The 25,572-nt window shown below is 46.7% G+C and overlaps 3 protein-coding genes across 6 annotated transcripts; 1 reads left to right on the forward strand and 2 right to left on the reverse strand.

The window, feature by feature from the left end:
• Positions 1–2: 2 nt before the first annotated feature.
• Ubr3 (Ubr3 ubiquitin ligase) lies at positions 3–18,769 on the forward strand. 3 transcript variants are annotated; one of them, XM_017173676.3, is made up of 11 exons: positions 3–1,751; positions 3,791–4,527; positions 4,580–4,808; positions 4,869–5,281; positions 5,336–5,494; positions 13,183–16,158; positions 16,234–16,654; positions 16,717–17,477; positions 17,543–17,674; positions 17,848–17,987; positions 18,115–18,769. In XM_017173676.3, exons 1-11 carry the CDS (start codon positions 1,052–1,054, stop codon positions 18,230–18,232), a joined length of 6,786 nt encoding a protein of 2,261 aa, XP_017029165.1. In that variant the 5' UTR covers positions 3–1,051; the 3' UTR covers positions 18,233–18,769. The 3 variants fall into 3 exon arrangements, with proteins under 3 accessions (XP_017029165.1, XP_017029166.1, XP_017029164.1); XM_017173677.3 differs by having other exon boundaries at positions 5,351–5,494; positions 16,231–16,654; XM_017173675.3 differs by having other exon boundaries at positions 4–1,751; positions 16,231–16,654.
• On the reverse strand, positions 5,546–11,173 carry orion. Of its 2 annotated transcripts, none has more exons than XM_017173678.3 (5): positions 10,579–11,173; positions 9,940–10,260; positions 6,564–7,282; positions 6,115–6,510; positions 5,546–6,060 (listed from the first exon to the last, which is right to left on the reverse strand). In XM_017173678.3, exons 1-5 carry the CDS (start codon positions 10,849–10,851, stop codon positions 5,766–5,768), a joined length of 2,004 nt encoding a protein of 667 aa, XP_017029167.1. In that variant the 5' UTR covers positions 10,852–11,173; the 3' UTR covers positions 5,546–5,765. The 2 variants fall into 2 exon arrangements, with proteins under 2 accessions (XP_017029167.1, XP_017029168.1); XM_017173679.3 differs by lacking the exons at positions 9,940–10,260; positions 10,579–11,173 and adding exons at positions 7,699–7,863; positions 7,922–8,791 and having other exon boundaries at positions 5,550–6,060.
• Positions 18,770–19,921: 1,152 nt separating the features above from the next.
• On the reverse strand, positions 19,922–24,839 carry LOC108079313 (DM7 family protein GG17591). Its single transcript, XM_017173606.3, has 2 exons — positions 24,578–24,839; positions 19,922–22,486 (listed from the first exon to the last, which is right to left on the reverse strand). The coding sequence occupies exons 1-2, from the start codon at positions 24,597–24,599 to the stop codon at positions 19,959–19,961; spliced, it is 2,550 nt and encodes an 849-aa protein (XP_017029095.2). The 5' UTR covers positions 24,600–24,839; the 3' UTR covers positions 19,922–19,958.
• Positions 24,840–25,572: the final 733 nt, after the last annotated feature.

The following is a 25,572-nucleotide window of genomic DNA, read 5'->3' on the forward strand; positions in this document are numbered from 1 at the left end:
TCGTGGAGCAAGCAAATCGAAATTGCCAGGATTAAACGCGTTCCAAATTAAAGCGGCGGTCAAACGGGCTGCCAGAGGACCACGGACAATAGATAGCCACCGAGCAGGACCACAGATTGCGGGACATAGTGCAAATATAGGTGTAATTGGGGAGTTCAATGCACGAATAATATATTTGGCCACACTTGCCAGTGTGCGTGTGTGTTCGGTGTGTGTGCCCCGCGCGCGAGTGTGTGTCCCACGACGCGAGTATGTGTGCGTATCTCTTATTCGCAAGACTCGCGGATGAAACTGCGTGAAAAGCAAAGCAAACCGAAATCCAAGGCGCAGCCATCGAGAAATTACCAAAGGAAACAATTGGCGGCCGGCAAGGAGCAACAACACTCTGGTCCTGGACGATGGGGATATAACTGGCCGGGCGGGCGACGTCACGTCAATTGAACCGAGCAACCGATAGCCTGCCGAGCCAGAGCCCCAGATCCAAAGCAGCAGCAGCTGTAGTAGAACGTAGCGGAGATGTCAGAGCAGAGTCTCCACTGAGCCCGAAGTCAAGATACGAATGTTTTGGTGTTGTGAAATTATTTGTTTTCTCGTCGTTTCGTCAATATAATCGTCAATATCTCTGCAAATCGCCAAACACACAGTTAATCCCCCTAGTGATCACAGTTATAGTTTTTTTCGTTCCAAAATTTGCAATACGAAACCAAGACAGTGCAGTGCTCGCTCCTCAATAAACAAAGTCAGTTTGGTCCGCAGACAACAACAAGAAATCACACACAGTCAGTGCTTGGGCAAGGAGAAGCCACCACCGACAGTAGCACGGCAGCAGCAGCAGCAGCCGTCGCAGTCGCGGCGGCAGCCGAAAAAGAAAACTTGTTTAAACCCCCAGAAAGAAGCGTAGAAAAAACTGAGAAGTGGAATTCCAGAACCAAGTCATCCCAGCAGCCGCGAGGCGACGTCACCAAACAACAACCAAATACCAAACGCCAGTCACAGGCGGCGCAAGAGCCACAGAGCCTCACCTCGCTCTCTCTCGCACACATCCTGAACCATGGACGAGGATGACAACTTGTCCAATGCCGATATCAGCATCGAGGACGAGGAGGCGGTTGAGCTGGAACGCGAGGCCATGGAGGAGGAGGACGCCGAGGCCTCCGATGTTGATCTGTCCTCCGTCTATGTGCTGCCACACAGTAATGCGCCCATTGCAGTGATGGGCACCAGCATGAACGCCACAACGCGAACTACTGGCGGAGGCAATGGCAACGGCACCACTTCTGGCGGCGCTGCATCTGCCGTGGCCGCTGCGGCAGCTGTGGCCGGAGCCAGCATGACCACCAATGCCAGCACAGCCAGCAATTCGCATTCCCCCTTTCATGACTGGGACTCAAGTGTAGCGGCAGCCACGCCGCCACCGCCGCCGCCACGAGCAGCATCTGCAGCATCTGCAGCAGCTGGAGGAGCAGCGGCAGCTGGCTCTGGAACGGGATCCGGATCAGGAGCCCCGGGCGGGGATGCGGGCGCCAAGGCCAGCTTCTTCTTTGGCGCCTCCTCATTTAGTCTTCGCAGCCGCAAGGAGGTGGCCGCATTGATCAACACAGAGTGCTGCCGCGGCGGACCCACGCCCGATCTCGACTCAATAATGGACACCCTGTTCAATCCGGGCACGCCCATCGATAATCCGGACAACATCGAGTGGATACGATGGCTCATTGCCGGCGGGCGAACGCCACAGGAGTTTGTAAAAATTGGTAAGCATAAAATTCGCCGAAAACGAATTTAGATCGAGTTCGAGTTCCAGTTTTTTGCCTTGCGATTTATCGATATATGTTGCATTTCTATCGCGACCAGCAGCTGATCGCAGGCAAGTCCGTTGCCCCTGAAACGCTGCAAGTGTGAGTGCGAGATACCTGTGCGCTGAATATGTGTTTGTGTGTGTATGAAATTGTTGTAGGGCACGCAAAGCAAGGGTGTGGGAGCGGCAGAGGGAGAGAGAGAGAGAGCATAATAACAGCAAGGTGCAAGCCAGCATGAAGAGCACGGTGCGACTGCACCACCATGGCAACAGCAATCAACCGCTCTCACTCACTCACACACTCGCACTGATTAGGGGAGTCAACTTTAGCCCAATTTAATCTCAACTGCTCATCTATCTGCCATGCTGTGTGCCGTATTTGTGCATACTTTTTATGATTACTACTTATTTCTTGTGCCAGGCTGCGTATGTCGCCAAAGTGGCTTTTATCGTTTATGGTTGCCGTTCGTTCTCGTTATGTCCCACTTGTCAGCTCACACAGACACAGGCTGCGCTGGCTGACACACGTACACACGCTCACGCACAGTGGAATGCAACATGCACTTTGTGCCTGTGTGTCAGCTGTTCGCCTTGCGTAATAAATGTTTCCGCAGCATCCGTAAAAAAAGGGAAACAAAAACATAAATGTACACTGCCATTTGGTTGGTTAGCATGACACCTTTTATCACCGCTATATGCTAGATGGCCTTTAACATGGAGGAACAATTGCAAAATTGCACATGAAATTAATGCGCTGCTGCAAAAGTTTATCGACCGTCGTCATTGTTGTTGATTTGTCAGAACACGCCACCAATTCACGCACAGTGGGTGCGGTGTACAATGTACATAAGTGTATGTGTGCGGCCCACTGTAAGCTGTCATCGGCAATTGACCGACCGTTATGTTTTGCGAGAGTGTGTTTGTACAGCACCTCTTCTTTCTGTTCCCATGCACCGTGTAACTGCCACCCACCCCACCCTCTGCCTCGGCCTCGCTCCCACTCACTTCTTTGATTTGATTCGTTCGATTTCAGTGAACCTTGTCCAAAAGTTCTCAGTTAGAGGGGGATGGCTAGATGGCGGCCAACACAAGCGGGAGCGAGCGCGGGCGACGCAGAGAGTTGCTAACTTGGCTGACGATCGATCGCCATTTACAAAAATTGTCAATCAACTTTTCGATGCACCACCGCCGCCGCCACTGCCACTGTTGTTGTTGTTGTTGTTGTTGTTGTTGTTGTTGTCAATTGATTTCCTTCCTCTTGCGGCCGACGTTGACCTTTTCAGCTAACAAGGTCCAAGCCAGAACGCAACGGCAGCGGCAGCCCAAAGACAAAAGCTAAGAGTCACGCAACAAGCGAAATTAACTAAGCAATGAGTGCATCATTTTATTTTTGGAACTCAATCAAATCAATAGCAATATCAATGGCAAGCGCAAAAGCAAGGTGGCCAAAAACAGCTGGCCTCGACGGTTTTTTTTTTTTTTTTTCGATTAACCTCGCGGTAAGTTATCGCTCGCCAATTCACAGGTGTTCATTTAAAAATCAAAATCGATTATTTCGATGATTGGGATGAGAAGAAATTTGTAGTAATATTAATTTTTTAACCAACATTTTTATAGGTGAAATAAGCCATAATAATTAATTATGAAAATAATAGTTTTTCGTTTTAAAAATTAGCATGTAATAACTTTGCACTTTGTAACCTAATTAAAAGCGTTACACATATCGTAAACTTGATGGTTACAGCGCTCTAAAATTAAATCTGAATTAATAATAAAACTTGGAGGTGATCTTTACACGAGCAACAAAAATGTACACACAAAAATATTTTTCCTAAACTAAGAACATTTTTCTACAATTGCATAGTTACCCTAATAAATATGAGGGCAATTTTTCTGCAAAAAAAAAAAATATTTGTTACTAATTTGTATAATCCTTGTAACCTAGCTTTAACTTTTTAAATTCCTTATTAAAATCTTATTCTCCCTCCCTCCCAGTGCGCAGCTATGACAACCATGCCAAGTGTGGCCTGGTTTGGGTGCCCCATGTAGTGGCATACAGGTGCCGCACCTGCGGCATCTCTCCCTGCATGTCCATTTGCCGCGACTGCTTTAAGAAGGGCAATCATGCCAACCACGACTTCAACATGTTCCTGTCCCAGGCGGGCGGTGCCTGTGACTGCGGCGACACATCCGTGATGAAGGCCGAGGGCTTCTGCAGTGATCATGGCATCAATAATCGCGTGAATCGTGATCCGGTGCCAAATAATCTCCTGGCTGTGGCCGAGGCCATTATGCCAAAGCTACTGTTCCGGCTGTTGCAGCATTTTCGGGAGCATAGCGACACCACGATCCAGGTGCACGCAATGACCTCGTACCTGTGCGAGGAGTTTGCCAACATGCTGATCGATCTGAACAACATGGGCGAGATAATGCGCAAGGTGATGACGCGCACGCTGATCAATCCGGAGGTATATGCCTACTTCATGGAGGCACCGTGTCTGGACACGCGCAACGGACGCTTCCTAAAGGCCAATCGGGAGAAGTACGAGGATGCGGTCAACAGATTCCCCAATCCCGAGCCGCCCGATGAGTACAGGGATTTGCCGGCGCTTGGCGATACTCTGGTCCATACCACACTGCTCGAGGAGTTCATCTTTTGGACGTTCAAGTTCGAGTTTCCGCAGACCCTGGTCTGCTTTCTGCTCAACATGCTGCCCGATCAGGATTATAAGGTAAGTGTGGCGAACCCTGTTTTAAACAAATATTTAATAATTCTCTTTCTAGGAACACCTCACCCGCACCTTTGTGATGCACTATAGTCGCATACCGTCCGTGCTGGAAATGTCCCGCGATCCGGACACACTCAGCAACCGTGTGGTGCACATGAGCGTCCAGCTCTTCTCCAACGAGAGCCTAGCCCTCAAGATGGTCAACGAGCTGTCGCTGCTGCACGTGATGATCATCAGCCTGAAGCTAATGATGTCCAAGATCCTCATACAGAACACGCTGCATGGTGAGTTCCATACCATACCTTGGTTTTTTTGTCGATCTTAATCGAATGTTTGCTCCACAGATCCCTCCAAGAATTTCCACTTTGTCATCGATTGCACCCGCCAGGTGATGAAGGATCACTGCTATTGGCCGCTAGTCTCGGACTTCAACAACGTCCTATCGCACGAATCGGTGGCTCTGGTCTTTCTGCGGGACGACAACCTCATCGACATGTGGTTCCAGTTCCTTCAAATGCTCCAGGGCATGAACGTAAACGTGCGGGAGACGGCCTCGCATGTGGAATTCGAGCCGAATAGCTATTATGCGGCCTTCTCCTGTGAACTGGAGGCCAGTGCCTATCCCATGTGGTCGATTATCTCCCATCTGCAAGACGGCACTCATGCCCATTTGGCCAAGAAGATCATCAACTACTGTGTGACCACGCTGCACGAGTGGCTGGACTCGATATACTTTATGGAGGCGCACCTGTCGCTGGTGAGTGGAGTGTATATAAAATCCTCTGAAATCGTTAAAACTAGACTTTTGCAGGAGGAAATGATGCAGGCCTCGTTCCACTTCCCATTGCATCGCTATCTAGCCGCCTTTGTCTGCCAGGCGGTCACCAAGATGGGCATCAGTCTGAGTGAAGTGCTGCCCTCGCGTCCATATTTACTGCCCCTGTTGATGATCCATCCGCTCCGTGTCCAGGTAAGTCCATCTCCCCCTCTTTTATGTAATTTGAATAGGCTTGTTTTTTTGTTTTCTGAGGGATTTTTAGATTCAGATTCTCTTTATTTTTGTGGTTTTTGTTTATGGCTAAATTCCAATATAATTTGAGTTATATTCGCGACTCTCCTAACGCTTCGTTGGTTCTCCCTCTTCCTCCACTTGATCTACGCGACAAGGGTGTGTGTGTGTGTACAACTAAGAAAGCTATGACATATGTGCGGGCACCGCCTCATCTCCTACGTGACCTCTTTTAGAACTTTTTCTTGGGCACCTGGACGTGGGGCGTAAAGTCATACGTGATTATCTTGGGGCCGAGGAAGCCGCCATAGCCATTGCGTCCCTTGTAGTAGATACCAATGCCGGACAGCGGCACTGGCGGATTCGAGATCACGTCCTGGATGTCAATGAACGGCACTGTGCTCTGCGCGGCATCCTTGTCCAGACCCGTGTTGGTGAAGTCAATGTACTGGTTGTGGCGCGACTGAGGTATCGAGGGTGTGATCGTACGCGTAGAGACATCCGCGTTCTCCAGGCGCAGTTTCTCCCTGGAAAAGTATATCGATGTAAAGTCTTTTTCCCTTGACAAAGGACAAACCCACCTTCGTTCTTTGCTGTTATTGCTGACATCGGTGTTGTCATTGGACTTCCAATAGCTATTGCCCTCCACCTGGACTAGCTGGCCCGTCTTGAAGTCGAATTCGCTGTAGTAGGCCTCCAGATTGAGATGGGTTCCCACCACCCTGAATCGCACGCCGGTTATCACAAAGCTATTATCATCCGTATTGACATCGTCCAGGTCGATGGTGCGACTTTCGTAGCTCAAAGTGTGATAGTCGACGCCCTTTTTCACATCACGATCAAAGATGTTGTACTTGTCCACGGGCTTCCACTCCAACGTGCTCTGATTGATGGCGCCGCGGGGCAGGAGTTCGCCCTCCTGGATTTGCAAGTGAAAGATGCGATTGAGCTTCACAAAGCGCAGACCAGTCACAATCCTAAAAAAAATTTCAAATTAGTTTTTGGGAATCCCCTAAGTCCATTCTCTTACCTGTTGCGCTTGACATCGGCCACCGAATCCCGCAGGCTAAAGAAACGATCCGACTTGAGACCCTGCTCGTCGCAGAGGCAGAAACAATAGCTGCAGTGCCAGAGTAGATAGCGCCACCAGCTATCCACCTTGGTGGTGCCCCTGGTGCACCTGGCCCTCTGTCCCAAGACACGTCCATTCTCATACTCGATGAACTCGTATCGCCTGGTGCTATTCTGGGCTGATGGACATACCCACATGTCGCTGTCGACGAACTGGCAGTTGTACAGGCGACCCGAGCACCGGGGCTGGCGGGCACAGTAGAGATCCTTGAAGCAACCCTCACTGCGGGTGGACTGGTAGAATGAACAGGTCTCCCGGCAGGTCTCCTCATTGTTTAGATCCACCTCGTTCTCAATGTAGCCCTGCAGCAGGCGGGTTACCTCGTCATAGTTGACACCCTTCACATACTTGTCGGGATCGCAGCGATAAACGATGCGATCGGCTCGCAGCATCACGTCCTTGAGCAGCTTCAGCGTACGTTCCGTACGCTTTTCGTAGTCCATACGCATTAGTTCGGCCTCCTGGGTGAAGTTGCCCTTGCCGTACACGCGCAGCATCATCCAGGAGAACTCCATCATGGTGTAGGCCTTTAGTTCGGTGAGAGCGATGTCCGCGTACAGCGAGTACACAAACTGCTGGGCCGATTGTTGTGTGTTGCATATTTGATTTGTGGACACCTGTAAAATGGAATATTTACTAGGAATGTCAACAGATACATAGCTATATAGGGCTAATGTCCAGCAGCTGCACAGCTGCTGGCAAGCATTCCTTCCTTGGTAACACGAGTGTGCACAGTCTTCTGTTTGTTTTTAGCTTTAATTAAGCTCGTAACATCTGGGCATTAAGATCGCTATTTAACTGTTAAAACTATTCATCAGAATATGGCCAATTAGGCTGATCGCGTGGTTACACTTCATTTAAAAACTTGTAAAAATTGCATTAACCAAAATATAGATTTTAAAGGGAGATGGATTGTTGCTACGTAAATCAGTTGTTTCGGGGTACGAATCCTGCAAGTCATATCTCCTACTATTTACAAATAATATCCCCCTAATCTCTTAGTTAGTATCTTATACTAAAGTCGTCAACTAACGATCATGGCGCGATAGTAGAGTGTTTGTTGGACCATCACTCGTTCGATTTCCGCCAGGATGCGCGGCATCGAGATGGTGTTGTCATTCCGCAGCACTTCCCGGGTCAGATCCAGCACAGCCAGTTGATCCAGTTGGGCGCTAGAGTTTTGTCTCACAAAGGTCTCCTATTGAAGCGAATCAAACGGATTACTAAAAGAGTTTAATCCTCGTTTCTGGGACTACCTTGTAGGCCTCGTACAGCTTGCTGATGTAGATAAGATCTCGCTCCAGCAGCGACCATTCGTAATGATTGAGCAGCTCGTAGCGATGTTCCTCAAAGTTGTGTTCCATCAAGCGCTTGGCATTAAAGTCGCGATGCGAATCGAACACCTTGCGAAGCTGCGTCTCCTTGTTGTTTTGGCTGTTGGCCGTCTTGGCCAGATAATCCCACAGGGCACGCTCCAAGGCAATGTACTCGGTGCGCATGGCGTCCACCTCCAGTTGGGGGGTGCGCGGATGTATCCATCCATCGGAGGCGGCAGATTCCACACCACAAATCACCAAGACGAGAACGGCAACGGCGGTGGCGACAAGGGCATTAGCAGCGATACCAGGCGACGCCATTTTGAGCGTGTTTGTGGTGTGGCGTACGTATTAACGATAAGTAATATCCGCTCAGCGGATAAAACGACTAAAGGGGATTTCCTGGATATTTCTTCTTTTTCTTCCTTCTTCGTTGAAGAAGAAGACACGCGTCCACCTGCTTGCGCCTGCCTGTCTGCTTGCACTGCTTGTGCACTGGGAGACAGAGCCCTGCTTGCTGGGAACAAAAACACTGAGCCCCGTTTTAGGATTTTTGTTCACTTAAATTTTTCCCAAAACTGATTGTGCGTTATTTGCGATTTACTTTAATTCGCGCTCGCCTATTTAACTTTTTTACACGCCTTTTGCTGTGTGTGTTGTGATTCTGAGTGCTGGTCGTGGGCTACTGTGATTTTTTCAGTTTTTTCAGTTTTAAAGCGCTTCGCTCAGCTCCGCTCGTTTGCGAGTGTGTGTGTTTATGTACGATGAATCCGCTGACGACTGGAAGCTCTTTTTACGTGCCCCATTGTTGTTTTTGTTTATTCTTGGCAGGCATCGGTATTGGTGAGCAGCAGCAGCACGCCCGCAATCACGAATTGAGCAAATTTTTGTTTGGTTAAATTCCTTCGGCTGTGGCGACTTGAATAATACACTGCCACTGGCAAACTTAATTATACAATGAAATCGATTTAGCGATCATTTTGGCACATGCACAGCCAATCGATAACTAGAAAGTTGTACTCTCTTGCATTGTTTGTGTTACACTTGTTGTTGTTCGTGTTGCTGTTATTGTTGCCCCGTGTAATTGGTATGGCAAACAGCTGTGAGTGCTCTCACTCCTCGCCTTCCGCTCTTTCTCTTTTTCTCTGCCTGCAGTGCGTGGGCTATCCCGCTCCCACCTTGACGCAATGCACACAAACAAAGAGATGCGCTCTCCGCCGCCGCTGCTGGGGCTCCTCTTCGCATGGGGGCGGCACTGCTGCATTGCCCTCTGTCGTTTGTTTTTATTTCCACGGTGTTTTCCTTTTATTTTTGTTTTGTTTAACTTGTCCCGCAGTCTTTTGTTGACACCAGACCTTTGACCTCACGCAAATACAGAAACCCATACCGACACACGAAAGGGGGGACAGAGAACCTCTGTTTTTGGCGAGCATTTTGCATAAAGTGCGTGGAAGCTCTTGCTTTCAAGCTTTGTTTACCGTTATTTGGCGACACGACCACGACTTAATGATGACGATGACTAATACCCTGCAAAGACTTTCTTTTGCCGAATTAACAAGTGACGCAGCAGCAACCGGAAAGTCGAGTTTACAATGCTCATCATCCAAAGTTAAAGGCCCTGCTCCTCGTCTCAGGTCTAGACTCGCATCCAATTCCTCGGAGAGCAAACCATGAGCATTATCATGATCGTGATAGTGATTCATTCCGGGTTAGTGTAGCCCGTGCAGGAAGCGATTCGCAAATTGACACCCCATTCACGATCCCAGGCCCAGCCACCATTAAGTACAGGGGAACGTAATACCGAGTAGCTACAGTGGGGCCTAGGCTTGAATTTTCATCTAAAACTTCTTTAACTTTTTAAGATAATGATCCATCCCTTTTGACTTGAAAACCTTCACCTAATGCTGCTATCTTGGATTAAAAATTATTTTCGAGTCATTAAAGCTCGGCTGTATTACCTCATAGGCGGTGACCAGTTGCGCGAGCAGGTTATTAGATGTAGCATTGGCCCTATCCTCGCTTCCCAGTAGGGTTATATGCAATCGATCCATCAGATGGTGCACCGAATGGGCATTGGGTGACACTGTCCACTCGGCAAATGTTATAAGCGTGGTCATTTCCAGCTTGTCCTTGTGGGCCTCGTAGTTTTGCATCTGTTGGTATCGCGAGGAGATCCTGTTGATCGTGTCTGTGATATCGTTCATTTTGGCCATAATGGGGGCGTTGTTGTGCATATAGCTGGTCACCGATTCGATGGCCAAGGCAACATATTGAGCGTGCTGAAGTGGGTTATTCCAAAAAAAAGAAGGTTAGGAGTTTCAGTTGCAGTAAATGTTGGTTTAATAAGTCGAATTTCGTATACCCTTGTAGTTATGATAGGAACTTACTAATTGATGATTTAATTGTGTTTAAATTCAACTAGTAAATACAAAGAAAAACAGACTCTTATAGGGAACATAATGTCTACAAGAAATTAATGAAAATGCTTGTATACACCACTGTCATACACTAAATGGCTTAGTACCCACTGCAAGGGTATCGAAACCGGGGTGGAAATTAGAGTGGCGGCTTGCGACTCTCAACCACCGCTGACTCACCTGCTCTTCGGTGTGGTCTATCTGCTTGCTGACTTCTTTGAGGCGCTGCAAGACCTTCTTCTGCTTCTCCCGCATCAGCGGAAAGTCAATGTTGGCCGCCAGTGGCGAGGATTGGACAATGTCCCAGGCCTTGAGCACACCGGAGGTGACCTCCTTGACCACATGGATGATGTCCAGTACATCCTCGATCAGCGCCTCTGCCGGTGTCGGTTGATGCAGTGATATCAGAGTTACCAGCAGCAGGGGAAGTCCCCATTTCCTAAACTCCATCATGGCGGGCGGCGGTGTGTGTGTGTTATTTGTTTGCTTACAATCTGATCGGAGGGGCGCCTTAAATATTATGTTTAAATTTCGCCAATACAGGAATTGTTTACACACACGCACACTCTCCCTCACACACAGACACACACACAGCCTAGCACGCAACTGCGCCCGCTGAAAATCGAAACGCGAATGAATACGGCCGCTATAAACAACAGAGAGTTCAGTTTGGCTCGGTTTCTGGGGCTCGAATTTGAATCGCTACTGCGCTGCCTCCGAGATTGATTAAAAAATGAGATGAAATGCGATGTGTCTGTGTTTTTCTTTTTCTGCCCCTTGCAGACTCAGACACTCTGACGCACACACAAACACATGAAGACACGCTCTTTTTCGTTGTTGCCTTTTGCTTTATGCTTTGTCACCAATGGTTCTTTTGTTGGTGGGGGGAAGAGAGAGAGAGAGAGAGCGGTGGCAGCCAGCAAACATAGGTCACAGCATTAGTGCGAGCAGGCTGGCATGCTTGGCGAGCACATCAGCTGGGGCTCTCAGAGAGTTGACTTCCCAAAACGAGTTTTGATAACTCGGTGGCTCTGTGCTATCGGCCATCGATGTGTCACATCAGTTTTGATAGCTGCGGTATATCGGTAATCGTGGCCGTTATTTCTTTATTTTTTTTTGTAATGATCAAGTTTCTTGTTATCACCTTGCAGAGTATTATATTTTTTGTCGCAAAGTTTGAAAACCAGTGAAGGAGTCTTTTCCGACCCTATAAATCATATATATTCTTGATCAGCATTAAAAGCTGAATCGTTTTAGCCATCTCTGGGGGAAAAAAAAAATTGCTCTTTTTTTTCTCAAAATTTGATAAGGGGTTACATCATTAAATTGATAAAAAATTGGCAAAAAATTAAATTTAAAGAAACCATAAATACAGTATGCAGATTCTTAATTTTTTTTTAATTTTTTATTTTATAGGCTCAATATCTTAAGAATATTGTGTCCAAGTTTTAAATCGATCATAGGAATATTGACGAAGTTATGCAGATTTGAACAAAGGTCGCTTAGTGTTCAATGCATGAGAATCACAAAGTTTAAAGCACTCTCCTGAAAAATGAAATTTGGAACATAACTTCTATAGGTAATTGTACAGGTACTCACGTCGAGCTTTTTTTAAATTTTTATTTTATTATATTTTTTATTTAACAAATTAACTAATTTTTTTTAGTCAAAAATCGGGGTTTTGACTTCAAATTTTGATAAAAAATCGGAAAAAAAATTTTAAAAATAAAAACGCTTTGTGAATACCTCGGGACACTTATCCTTCAACGAATGAGGCATAATTTTTGGGGATCGGATGATTCTGTGGACAGTAAGGATGTACACCGCAAACAAACTTTTTTTGGAGGCGACTCGCGAGATTCCCTATAACTCCTCTACCTCTAAATATTTTTCAATACAAAATTTATCAAAAACTGTTCAAATGTTGTTTTATTATATGGTATTCGTTAAGCTAACTTTAGCAGTTTCGCCACAACATTTTATTGAAAAGTGGGCATTTTTGCACCGAATTAACCTTACTCCCCCTTAAGCTAATAAAAACTAGCACAAAAACGCTTTCTGAATTGAATTTAATGCATTCTTGGCTAGTTGTACATTTTTGAAATTTTTTGTAATCCAAAAATTATAAAAAAAATGTACAAATTTTTTTAAATTGTATTAAAAATTAAAAAAAAAAATGGTAAAATTGTAAATAAAGTATGCAGATTTATTAAATTTTGAATTGAAATTAATGCTTTTTGATCGAGTTATATTTTTAAATGTGCTCCTTAAAAAAATCTTTAGCTGATTATAGGAAGTTATTTTAATATAAACAGATTTTATACTACAAGAAAATATTTTTGGGTGAAGGAGCTATTACCGACCCTATAAATCATATACATATATTCTTGATCAGCATCATCAGCAGAATCGTTTTAGTATGTCCGAAGGAAATTCAGTTTTTAGCCATTGTTTTTACATCGTTAAAATAATCAAAAAATCACCCAAATTTTTAATTTGAAAAAATTATAAATGGAATATGCAGGTTTTTTATACTAATAAAAACTAACATAAAACCAGTTCCCGAATTTAAATTATTGAATTTAGCTTAGTTATGAACAATTTCAAATTCGATACCCTTATGAATATGGCATGAAACAGGTTGTATTTTCATATATATTCATCAGGTTATCGAATTTGACATTTATTAGCGGCTTTCCTTGATCCTTTCCTTCCTGCCCCCTTCTTGTTTTTATTTAAATTATAACTTTTAACTGAATTTCCTCTCCAATTGCCTCTTTGCAGAGCTTCTTTTACGAGATTTTGGCCGGAAAATGGGTGCGCAATGGACTGCAGATCAAGGGCCAGGCGATGACCTACATCCAGGCGAATTTCTGCAACTCGATGGCCGACATGGATCTGTTCTTTCTGCAGATCTGCGCCACCAACCTGCCGCAGTACTTCTTCCTGCAGAAGACCATCGAGCTGTTCGACGTGGCCCAGTGGCTGGAGACGGCGCCGCTGAAGCAGACGCAGAAGACGGAGCAGTCGTCGATGCTGGAGGGCTTCCTCACCTTCCTGGCCACGCTGGTCACGAGTCGCACCAATCTGGGCAACGACGAGGCCACACAGTGCATCATCGAGATCAGTGCGCTGCTCTCCACGGAGAACAAGACGCACTCGCAGCTCCTAGAACTGATGCCAGAGCGGTCGGGCAATGTGCACACCAAGAACTTTGAGACCTTCCTCAAGAAGCTGTCTGTGTACAAGGCGCCGTCGAGCGGCAGCGAGAACCTGGAACAGGGCCTGTTCACGCCCATCGATGAGGTGTGGGAGAAACATTACGATCCCCTCCATGTCCTCCTGCGGGCCGTGCATCGTCGCGACTTCCAGTCGTCGCTGGATCGCTTCACCAACTATGTGAAAAGCAAGGACAAGATGCCGGCGAGCGGTAATCTCTGGCCGCCGTTCCGCCTGCCGCAGGCATTGCCCGCCACCAGCTCCTTCAGCGATCCCTGTCGCATCCTCAATTCGCGCGTCTTCCACTCCACCATCCTGTCGATCCTCTTTCGTGCCGTCCACACGCGCGATGTCTCGGAGCATGTGCTGGCTTTGGCCATCTTTCTGCTCGAAATTGCCGTGGAGACCAGCGAGGATGTGGGTGGCAGTGGCGTTAGTGGCAGCGGTGCTCCGCCTGCTGCTGCCATGGTGGAATCATCGGGCGGCTCAGGCTATCATCATGGCTACGGCTCTGGCTGCCAGGAGCCACCGAAGCTGTTTCAGTGCTATCCCACGGACAACCTCAGCTGCAATCTCCGTCAGATGGTCAAGAAGGTGTCGCTAAAGTCGCGCGACCCGCAGGTGGTCACCTCCAGCTACCGCTCCAATCCGTTCTACTCGGATCTTGACTTTGATGTGGACGCGGACCCGGAGCAGGCGTTGCGCATGATTGGTCAGTCGGAATCTGAGGGCGAAGATGCTACAAGAGGAGGCGCTGGAGGAGGAGCTGGCGCCATCGGTGGTGGACTGGCCGCAGCGGGCGGTGTTAGAGGACGGAGTGTATCAGAGGCCCTGGCCCTGATGCGAGTGCCTGGCATGGAGGTGGCCCTGCCGCCTGATCTTTCGGTGGTCGCCGAAACGGGCGTTGTGATCCGCCAGGACAGCAACGAAGATGAGCTGCTAAGAGATGGCGATGATCATGCCATGGACATGAGTCCAGCCGCCGCCCTCGACTTTCACTTTCCGCTGCAGCAGATTACGTTACCGGAGAGCGGCATGGAGGTGGCCATACGCCGGGATCTCCTGCTAGCCGAGACGAACAATGGGGGAGGAGGCGGCGGCGGAGCTGGAACTGGTACCGGACCCGGAGCTGGTGGAGCTGTTGGTGGTATCACACATACACCGGCGGCCAGCAATGAGATGTTCTCCCCGACCACGCCCACGGGCAGTGGCATGCTGCTGCCCTTCCAGCGGGTCCAGCCCGTGGCCGTGCCAAGCAGCAGCGTCAACATGGACATTGTGCCATCGAATGTCGGCGGTGGCGGTGGCGGCGGTGGCAGTAGCTTCACCTCGGGCGTCAGCGGCGCCGTCGGCACTGGCAGTGGCAGTGGCGGTGGCCGGCGGATGAACTATGAGGCTGGCGGAGCCCGCAAACGATCTGTGGACATTGCCATCGGCGGTGGCAGCAACAAAGATGAGCTGAATCTGGACGAGAGCATACTGTCGCTGCTGCTGAAGTTGCACTCGCAGCTCTCGGGCACCCTGGATAGCTTCTCGTTGAGTGATGGCGAGGAGCGAGCCGAGGATTCCATGGATGTGGACTGCAATGAGGCCAGCACCTCGAGCACCGCCTTGGCTGAACGCGGACGTGGCAGTGCCAGCGGCGGCAGGCGCAACTACAAGAACATCCACGTGTCCACCTCGCGGATCGGCGACGGACCCTTCTTCATTGGCAATCTGCTGCGCAAGATAGCCAAGCAGGACGAGCTCTGCGCCCAGAGCATCGACGAGATCCGTGCCCGCTTGTGGCCCAACCAGCGGGAGAAGCAGGCGGAGGCCAAGGCTCGCGAGACCAAGGAAAAGGAGGAGCGTCGCAAGAAGGCGCGCGAGCGCCAGCAAAAAATGATGCAGGATTTTGCCAACAAGCAGAAGCAATTCATGCAATCTGCGGCCGCGGCGGCCAGCAGCATGGACTACGGCCTGGAGGATGACGACGAGGAGGAGCTGTACGAGGAGCAGCCGCGCGAAAAGGAGTACGACTGCATCATCTGCAATTGCACCACGCCCAGCACCGAATCGAATCCCATCGGCCTGGTGGTGCTGGTCGAGTCCAGCGGGATCGTTGGCCACCGTCGGCGCATACCCGAGAGGCTGCCTCTGCCGCTAAACGTTGAGGATGAGTACCAACTGGCGCATGCCACCCGCCTGGCCGCCGAATTTGGACGCCGCACAGAGCTGCTCAGCATGAAGTTCGGCGACGAATCCTGGTATCTCTCCAACAACATGGCCTACGACAACGGGGTCCATGTGCAGTCGTGTGGCCATCATGTCCATCTTGGCTGCCTGGAGGCATACCTCAAAACGCTGTACACCACCCAGCGTCAGCCTGTGCAGGATCGCGGTGAGTTCTACTGCCCGGTGTGCCGGCAGCTCTCCAACTCGGTGCTGCCACTCAGCCCGCAGCTGGACAGGCCCACGCATCTGGTGCGCTCGGGTAATCAGCCCTTTGAGCGCCTCGTGGCCGACCTAACCGATCTTATCAAGGAGAACGAGACGATTCCGGTGAGTATATAGAGCACAGGGATACCTTAAAGATGCATTCTAATAATTTCCTTTTCCAATTCTCACCTTTAGCAGCCCACAAAGCTAACAGAGGCCATGGGCCATGCCATGGAGGTGATGACCAATATAGCCCAGCGCAAGGTCAAGTGCGCCTCCATCACCTTCCGCAAACTGTTCATCTTTGTGACCTCGATTGCCCGCACCAACCTGGAGGCGGAGATCATACAGCGTGGGGGATCGCTATGCTCGGCGAATGCCACGCGTTACAAGCCGAAAAGGGACTGCATTGTGCCGCTGCTGCATGTGCTGTCAGTGCATGTCCGGGTGCTGGTGGAGTGGCCTCTGTGGAGCAGCTGGGCCTCCTTGGCTGGTTTGCCTGTAAGCGAAACGGAGCCTTTGCCGGCGCACTGCCTGGAGCTGATACCCAGCCTGCTGGCAGATCCCATAGCTTTGCTGCTGAAGTTTATACTGCTGGCGCCGCTGCATCTCGATCAGGGTGAGTCTTTATGGTGTCCATTAATTGATTCCTATAATCCTCTCCTGCTCTCTCCTCCCCAGACTACTTTACCTGCATGGTGAAGGTGATGTACAACCTGTTGTACTATCAAATAGTGGTCCAGCTGTGCGTCACTCTCACGGATCTCGAGTGCGATCACATACTGGCCACCTATGGGAGCAGTAGCACCAGCGACAGCGATGGCAGTGCCTCTGGGGAGGCCTCTGCCACGTACACACGACGCCGCCTTGGCCACCATCATCAGCAGCAACAGCAGGTCAACTCCTCACAGCTGGGCAAGGCCATGGCCTTGGTCTTGGGACACACCAACAAGCTGTCGCATCTGCGACGTGACAGTATACCCAGCACCAGCAGTTCGGCGGCAGCAGCAGCAGCGGCCGCCTCGACATCCTCCGTTGTTACCTCCTCCTCCTCCTCATCATCCGAGGTCAACCTCAAGTCCATGGAGCTGCAACTGCAGACGCTGTGCCTGCCCTTTCTGCGTGTGGCCGCTTTGCTGCGTCAGCATCTGTATCACCACGAGATGCCAGAGATATCGGCGCCACCGCTGGAGTTTGTGCGTCTCGTGTACTACCTGGAACTGGTCACCGACTCCATGGACTGGGATTGCTTCAATGCCAGCAAGGGTCTGTGCTTTATACCCGGCACCGAGCAGACGCTGCCGCAGTTCTGGTGCCAGCAGCTAATGGACGTGCGTCCGCCCACGGATACGGTGCGGGAGCTGGTGCTCATCAATCAGCATTCGTTGTGGCAGCAGCCGCGACTCCTCGAGCTGCCGCGCGAGTACGAGCGCTTGTTTACGGTGAGTTAACGAACCTTAAGGTTGGATTAGGATCTGGAATTAAAAGGCTTTGTGTCTTTCGACAGTACTACCATGAACGGCCCTGCCTCAACTGCTACAAGGTGCCCAAGGAGAGCTCCATCTGCCTGCTGTGCGGGACGATTGTGTGCCTCAAACAGAACTGTTGTGCGGAGAATGACTGCTGCGAGGCGGTGCGGGTAAGTGCCAGCTATTAAATTATTATTATATTATATATATTTTTTTTATATATATATTTTTTTATATATTTTTTTTATGTATATTTTTTTATATATATGTTTTTTTTTAAATATTTTTTTAATATATATATTTTGCCTATATTATTAATATATTATTATTCTTATTTGTTTAGCACACCCTATCCTGCGGCGGCGGCATTGGCATCTTCCTGGTGGTCACCTCGACGTACATCATCGTCATACGAGGCCGTCGTGCCTGCCTGTGGGGCTCCCTCTACTTGGACGACTTTGATGAGGAGGATCGCGATCTCAAGTGAGTGTTTCCCTGCGACGATTCATCTATGATGTGTTCCATCTATCGATGCAGCATCGATATGGGGATACTTTTGGTTAATCCTTCCTAGTTACAAACCTTGGCTTAACTCCTTCCTCCCCTGCAGGCGCGGCAAACCGTTGTACTTGAGTCAGGATCGCTTCAACCTGCTGGAGTCGCAGTGGCTGTCGCACAAGTTTGCCCACACAAAACACACCTGGGTATTCCATCGGGATCTCTTGTGAAATATGGAAGACTTACTGCGCAGCATACAGGAGCTGGTTGGCCAGATCTAAGCGAAACACTGAAGCTGCAATGGGCCGCTCCCAACCTAGTCGAACCACTCAGCCCGAAGCTCCTCCGACACACACACGCACACAATCTCCAAATCTCCAATCATCCAAATCTCCAATCATCTCCAGCCTCTTTCACCTCCGTCCCCATCGTGTTTCCTTTTTATTTTCTATGTTGTTTGCGGAGGAGGAGAAGGAAGGTGGGGAGTAGGAGTAGGATATGCCAGGCAATCTCTTGTGTCCACGTCACCAAGCACCTTAGAAAGCAACCCTGGCAATTTACAGTTAATTGATATTACACACGCCCTTTATACATATATTACAAGCATACTTCTAATACGAATACGAAACGCAGCCACATAAAGGATTTATGTCAGCAAATCTCCGGTCAGAAAAGAAGGAAACGTTTAGCAAGAAATCTAGTACGACTTATAAATATATATATATATATAATAAATATATAAATATGCTATATGAAGAAGCAAGGAAGCGGCGAAGGAGTTCAGTTTCAGTCGGTCTCTCTAAAGATAAGTCTTAGGACCTTAACTCTATAGATTTTTTTTTCCCCTTAGGTAAAAGCAAAGGCAAAAGAGATCGAGTAACGAGTAAACCAACAACAAACACAAAAAAACACACTACCGACACATGAAATATTATCAAAATTGTCTACGTTTTTGGCCTCATGAGATTGTGCATGTAAAAAATGAATAAAAAGAAATTTTATATAGTTAATATATATATATAAAATATAACTAAAGTTAATGCAACGTTAAAAAAACAAAAAAAGAAATTACACAAATAAACGAAAAGCGAATTGTGAATTGCGTAGAAATTAGTTTGCATAACACACACTTTATATTATATTATTAAACATATTATAGACGTTATGTAATAAGTCGAGACAAGGAAGGAGGCGAAGAAGAGCTAGGTGAATTTTGTTGTCTTACGTTTTCCCCCCCTCAAACTTGGCACCCTCCTTGCTTACACCCGGAAGTGATTCCCAGATCTAAAGAGCTCTCTTTTTGGATTTCCAGGGGATTACACAAGAGAACGTCCTAGCAATTAAATACATCTGTAAATTTAAGGTTTTTGAAGTTGTGAAATTTATTTGTAATTAAAGCAAAAAATTCAGCGAAACTAAAAAAAATTAAAAGAAAAAGGTTGTCGTAAATTGGTGTTTCCATCGAATTCTAGAGCAATTATTTGGTTTAAACGAGTTTTTATAGTATGAGTTTCCTTTCAAAAAAGAGAAAAGACACGAGAAATAATATATTTAATGAATATTTTAATATTAGGGATTGTAAATACACCAAAATCGATATATATATATTTAGAGATATTTTCCCATTCGATTTCCTTTTTTTTTTTTGCTAGTTATACAAATCTATACGTTTTGGTTCGGCCTCCTAGACTAAATAACTAATAAATACTCCACACAAAACACTCAAAGCGAGACGATAAACAATTAACAATTTCCGATTAAAGCACAGTCTAGAACACACACACACTATAGTTAACTTCGCCCCCAAAACGCAAAGCTAAATCTATATGTATGTATACAAAGTCAGGAGTGAGCCAAGAAAAGCCCCAGAATAAAATCGAGAAACCATTTAAAAAGTAATATTTATTTTACATACGTATAACAAAAATCTATAATCATCGATATATTTGATTTCTTTTAATGGTGTTTGCCACAGTGCGAACAGGGCTTTCGAGCCACGCACTTGGTCATCTCGGCCGGGGCTGGTGAAGCCAGAATCAGCTTGTTGACCGACTCCATCTTGGCAGCGTGCTCATTTAGCTTACCCGTCATTTTGGCACGAATCTCGTTGCGGCACTCCAGGACCTGGCGGAACTGCTCCACGGCACGTTCCACATTTATCCCCGGCAAATCCGAGGGATGGACTATGACCTCGAAGCGGGCAGTGGCCAGGTCACCGGCAGCCTCGGCAATATCATCCAGATTGCTGTCGACGGTGAAGTAGCTGTAGATCTTGGTGCAACCGGGGCATCCAGTTCTCTTGGAATTACCATTCAGATTGGATTTTCTAGCCTTGGCCTGTGTGATGAGGGAGTGTACTTGCTGATGGGACTCGATCTGGGGCGAAGAGCCCTTAGTCTGCTCAGGGTCGTACTCCTCCGTCTCGCACTCATCAGGATTAGCCGCGTACGCATCGGTCTCACTGTCATCTTCCTCGTAATCCACATACTCGATCCCTTCTGCCTCGTAACCTCCCTCGGACGCGTCGTACTCTTCGGCTACGTACTCTTCGGTTTCGTAATCTTTGGAATTATCCTGGACTTCGACCTCGGCTTCCGATTCCTCAGCTACCGCTTCTTCAGTTTCCGTGTTCTCAGCTTCCGTTGCCTCAGCAAACGCTTCCTCAGCCACCACTTCCTCAGCTTCAGCTTCCTTAGATACCGCCTCCTCTGCTAAGGATTTCTCAAATTCCGCATCCTTAATTATAAATATCTCAACTTCCTCATCGTCTTCATCATCGAGTTCCTCAATTATGTAAACCTCAAACTCCGCATCGACTCCCTCAACTTGCGCTTCCTCAATTTCTGCTTCTTCAATTTCCGCTTCTTCAATTTCCGCTTCCTCAATTTCCACTTCCTCAACTTTCGTCTCTCCAGCCTGATTAGGTCTATCCATTTTCAGCGCAGCATCCCGATACTCCTGGGCTTCCTGGAACTCCTCCTGGACTTCCAGAAACTCCGGCTCTTCTTCATCTTCATCATCCTCAGACGAAGACGCAAATATACACTCAATCTTGGGTATTATCTTAAAGAAGCAACCCATGAGGAAGGCCCCAAAGAAATCCGTCCGGATGGCGCCCCTTGGCACATGGCTCGATTCGATGAGGACGAAACCCTTGGGCTTGCCAGCGGCCGCCGACATCTTAAAGTCATTGGAGCGCTTAGTGCTCTCGGGGAGGGGTACCCTGGTGTTTGGATTGTACTGCTTAGCGGCTGCCATATTCCTCAAAGCCAGCCTCTTCAGCTGCATGGCCACCAAGTCGATTTTGTCAACTTCCTGCTTGCGATGACCCACAAACAAAGGCGGCGTTATCGAGTAGTGATGCTGCTCCAGGTCAACGTGTGTACGTATGGCACCCTGGAACACAGAGTCAGGCAGCGAGCCCGGCGGAAAGACGCACCCAGCATCACAGAAATCGGGCAGGAAGCGCAGGGGCAGGAAACGTGGCCCAAAACGGTTGGTGTCCACAGGAAATATATCCGCGGGCAGCTCGAATCTGGGACAGAACTCGTTGCCCATGGTGGACAGCGCCACCTCGGGTACGTTTGGCTGATGGACGGTCGAGATGACGGCCACGGTGATTAGATTAATTTCCTGCATCTCAAAGATAACCTTACTAAGATCCGGGGCATACATGTTGTACTGCATCTGCACGGGAACGGCATTGGGATAGCAGGACGGTGGCTTGCGGTAGACCGGCATAACGACCATCTCGATCACAGAGACATTGTGGAGGACAAGGAGGCGATTCATCTGAGCCGTAACGGCGGCACTGGGCTTCAGTATGCTGCGCTTGTAGGCCGGCGAAGGCGGCGGTGCCGGTGTCAGCGGTTGGATACGTTTGGGTGGGGACTGGATCTGCCCCCTGGCCTTGCCATTGCCATTGCCCTTGGCCTGTGACCCTTGAATCCCCTTGTGTAGGATATATCTCGAGCTGCGTTGTCCTATAAACAGGGGCGGCGTTTGTCCCCTGTGCTCGGCATTCAACAAATCCGTGGGATAATATTTACGGGCCAGGACACCGGTTCCAAAGACCCCACCGGCATCGAACCCCATCGGGAGCAGCTCCTCCGGCAGGAATGTGATCTTCCAAATGGGTGCGCCACGAGGAAAAATATCGGGGGGCAGCTCGAAGCTGGGACAGCGTGCTCCGCGCAGCCTCAAGGCGGCCACCGGATCATGGCCATAGGTCAACAGGGGCGTGATCACCAGACGCATGTCCTGCTCGTAAACCATTTTGGGGAACATCAGGCTCTTTAGATTGGGTAAAAACTTGGGCTTCAGGGAGATCATGTGCTGGCCGGGTTCATCCAGTTGCTGGAGTGCCTCCTCTGTGAGCGGAGCAGGAGGCGGCGGCAATAGGGAGCCGGATAGTAGCCGGGTTTCCTCCGGCGAAAGATTGACAATGCCGGAAGGGGCCTGTTCGCCGCGAGCCATAGTTTTGCCTGATTAAGGGAGGGCGGGGAGAAAAAGTAGAGGTAGAAGGAAATGGAGATTACAATATATGTATATATACACTGCGCGTCACCAGATTAGCGCCCCCCTTGGTGCTCGCGTTTGAAGTAAAATATTATCAAAACTATTAAAGATTGAACTGTACAATTATTATCCAATATAATTCGATTAATTCTCTAAATAAAAACATATATTAGAACGCAGTTGGTATTTGCATAGAATTGTATTAAATTAAAAACTAAAGAAACACGTTTATTTGGAAGAAAAAACTGCGTCATCAGATTAGCGCCACCTACATTAACTTAACTTTTTTTGATAAAGTTCTTACAAAATACTATCTTTAACAATTTTATGATTAAGTTTAATCATTTTTAAGGAAATTTAATAATGGGTTGCCCCTCCCTTGTTTACAAGGACTTCACAAACTCGATTGGGGAGAGAGTCATACAAGTTTTTGAAATATTCCAACGTTATTGTTGACCAGGCCTGTTTTATACTGTGAATTAAATCCTCCTTGGTAGCATATTGCTTGCCACCCTCGTACACCTTCCTAGCTAACCATCCTCAGACGTTTTCTATTATGTTCAGGTCTGGGGAGTATGGGGGCCACTCCAGGACACTGACATTTTCCGTTTGATTCCATAGTTTTACGGACCGGGCTCTGTGGATTGGGGCTTAGTCGTGCTGAAAATGCTATTTCAGATTTCGAAATAAGTTTTTAAAAACGGGAAATGCTGTTTTTAGAACGCAATTGTAATTTTCCGCGTTCATCTTTGGGGTTAAAAACTGCAGTTCGCAGTTGCCATAATAGGATATGGCTCCCCATACCATTACTCCTCCAACCCGACTATGTAAGCGATCCAGATGATGCTCTTCCTTGCGTAAATAGTGGAAATAATAATTATATCCGTCAGGACCCCCTAGGTTACATTTTTTCGTCTGAAAATACGACGTTATGCCTCTCATTGGATCATGTCATATGCGTGTGAGCAAACTTTAGGCGGATTTCTGTTCGCACTTGGTTAAGGGGTGGTTTTTTTTTTAGTTTTAGCTTCTTTAAAGGGTCAGCTTTCTTGATCACCTTTAAAAAAGTCGATTTTATTGTCTTAACACAAGTTTTTTCTATTATTTTGGCGGTAGAGTCGTGGGAGTTACACGCCTCTCGAAGTATAGCACTGCGATCTGCAGAACTAATAACACTGTTATTACCTCCTTTGTAATTTTTTCCATAGCTTTTCTTATTTTGAAGAAAATTTGCAATGGTTTTGCGATGTCTTCTCGTTTTTTCGACGATTTTGTGAAGAGAAAGTCCACATTCATTAAACGCTTCGATTTTCGATTTTTCCTCCGAAGATAAGATTGTTCCTCTGCCCATATTGTATGTCAAATTGAAGAAAAATGTTTAATTTAACAGCAAAAAAAAAATAGTTGCTGTGCTCAGCAAGTTAAGAAAGATGTTTAAATTTATATTTTGGGGGCGCTAATCTGATGACGCAGTTTTTTCTTCCAAATAAACGTGTTTCTTTAGTTTTTAATTTAATACAATTCTATGCAAATACCAACTGCGTTCTAATATATGTTTTTATTTAGAGAATTAATCGAATTATATTGGATAATAATTGTACAGTTCAATCTTTAATAGTTTTGATAATATTTTACTTCAAACGCGAGCACCAAGGGGGGCGCTAATCTGGTGACGCGCAGTGTATATATATATGTGTGTATGTGTGAAGAACTGTCAAAAAAGGGGAATACAAATTGGCGATAAAGGGACTAGCTTGATGGTGTGCGTGTGTGTTGAGGTGTATATGTACATATATGTTAGGTGTCAAAATAAAAGAAAAAGGAGAAAAAAAGGTGACTTGGAATTTATGCGTAGATGTGTGTGTGTAATTAAAGGAATATAAATCAAAAGAAAAGAAAAATGAAAATGGTTTGCAAGTATGTAAGTCATTTTCACAAATTCATTAAAAAAAATTGTACAAAAAACACAATTATTTGCTGATGTTTTTGTAATCAAATAATAAATTAATAAATAAATATTTTCTGGTGTCCTGTCCCCCGGTCTTCCCTGCACTCACCACCTTTGGGATTCTTCTCCATTTTCAAGCGAAAAATAAAATATCACCAAAATAATAGCACTGAAAAAGCGAGGAACTACGAGTATCCTTTTGTTGGCAAACGAAAGATGAAAGCACGGCCGATGCCTCGTTGTAAAAAGTATTACAAAACCGAATTTGAATGCCAGGAAAGCCAATAATCAGAAAGTTTTTGGTTTTTTGTAGGTCTACGAAGGTGAGATTCTGATGAACGACTAAAAAATTCGAACACCAAATAGAAACTATAATGACAGGTGTGTTTAGAATAGCCTACTTTGATTTTAAAGTTCGAAGTAAAAAGTTACTCTTCCAAAAAACAGGGGGGCACACCTAGGGGACAGTATTGCCAAGGAGTGAGAGTTGTCATCAATGACAGGAGTTTATACAGCTTTTAAACTTTAATTTAAACTCTACGAGGAGCCGATGCACCATAAATATACCTTATATAGTATATCCCTGAGATGGAAAAACTAGCAGTTCCTCCAGAGTTTTTGGAGATTTCGAAACAACATGTTTCCTAACTCATTTTAATTTTTAGGAAAACGTAAACAAGAGTATTGTTTTATTTTTTACAATATTTAAACATTATTGATTAAGGTTTTAATGAGGAATCGTACATATGTATTATGGGTATCTTAAATCGATATTTATATGTTTCCTAACTCATTTTAATTTTTAGGAAAACGTAAACAAGAGTATTGTTTTATTTTTTACAATATTTAAACATTATTGATTAAGGTTTTAATGAGGAATCGTACATATGTATTATGGGTATCTTAAATCGATATTTATATATAATAATATTTTTCCATATAAATGTTTTTGCTAATATAAAATTTAAGCCAAAAATTAATTTATTTCATTTTATAAATATTAAATTATTATAAAAATTTCAAAATTTGTGTTTATCTTTAGCATATTTAATGACCTGATATTTCCAAATTATATTATATTATATATGTTTATATGGATGGGTT

Source organism: Drosophila kikkawai, chromosome X (assembly GCF_030179895.1).
Source record: "Drosophila kikkawai strain 14028-0561.14 chromosome X, DkikHiC1v2, whole genome shotgun sequence".
Lineage (NCBI taxonomy): Eukaryota > Metazoa > Arthropoda > Insecta > Diptera > Drosophilidae > Drosophila > Drosophila kikkawai.

Excerpts from the sequence above, each read along its gene's own strand:
- Ubr3 (XM_017173675.3), top strand. The coding sequence starts at position 1,052 with ATGGACGAGGATGACAACTTGTCCAATGCCGATATCAGCATCGAGGAC. Across the intron at positions 4,809-4,868 it reads CATACAGAACACGCTGCATG|ATCCCTCCAAGAATTTCCAC; the intron begins GTGAGTTCCATA and ends TTTGCTCCACAG. Across the intron at positions 17,478-17,542 it reads AGTACGAGCGCTTGTTTACG|TACTACCATGAACGGCCCTG; the intron begins GTGAGTTAACGA and ends GTCTTTCGACAG.
- orion (XM_017173678.3), bottom strand. The coding sequence starts at position 10,851 with ATGATGGAGTTTAGGAAATGGGGACTTCCCCTGCTGCTGGTAACTCTG. Across the intron at positions 7,283-9,939 it reads AACTGGTCACCGCCTATGAG|GTGTCCACAAATCAAATATG; the intron begins GTAATACAGCCG and ends TCCATTTTACAG. Across the intron at positions 6,511-6,563 it reads GCCGATGTCAAGCGCAACAG|GATTGTGACTGGTCTGCGCT; the intron begins GTAAGAGAATGG and ends AATTTTTTTTAG.
- LOC108079313 (XM_017173606.3), bottom strand. The coding sequence starts at position 24,599 with ATGGAGAAGAATCCCAAAGGTG. Across the intron at positions 22,487-24,577 it reads GGAGAAGAATCCCAAAGGTG|GCAAAACTATGGCTCGCGGC; the intron begins GTGAGTGCAGGG and ends TCCCTTAATCAG.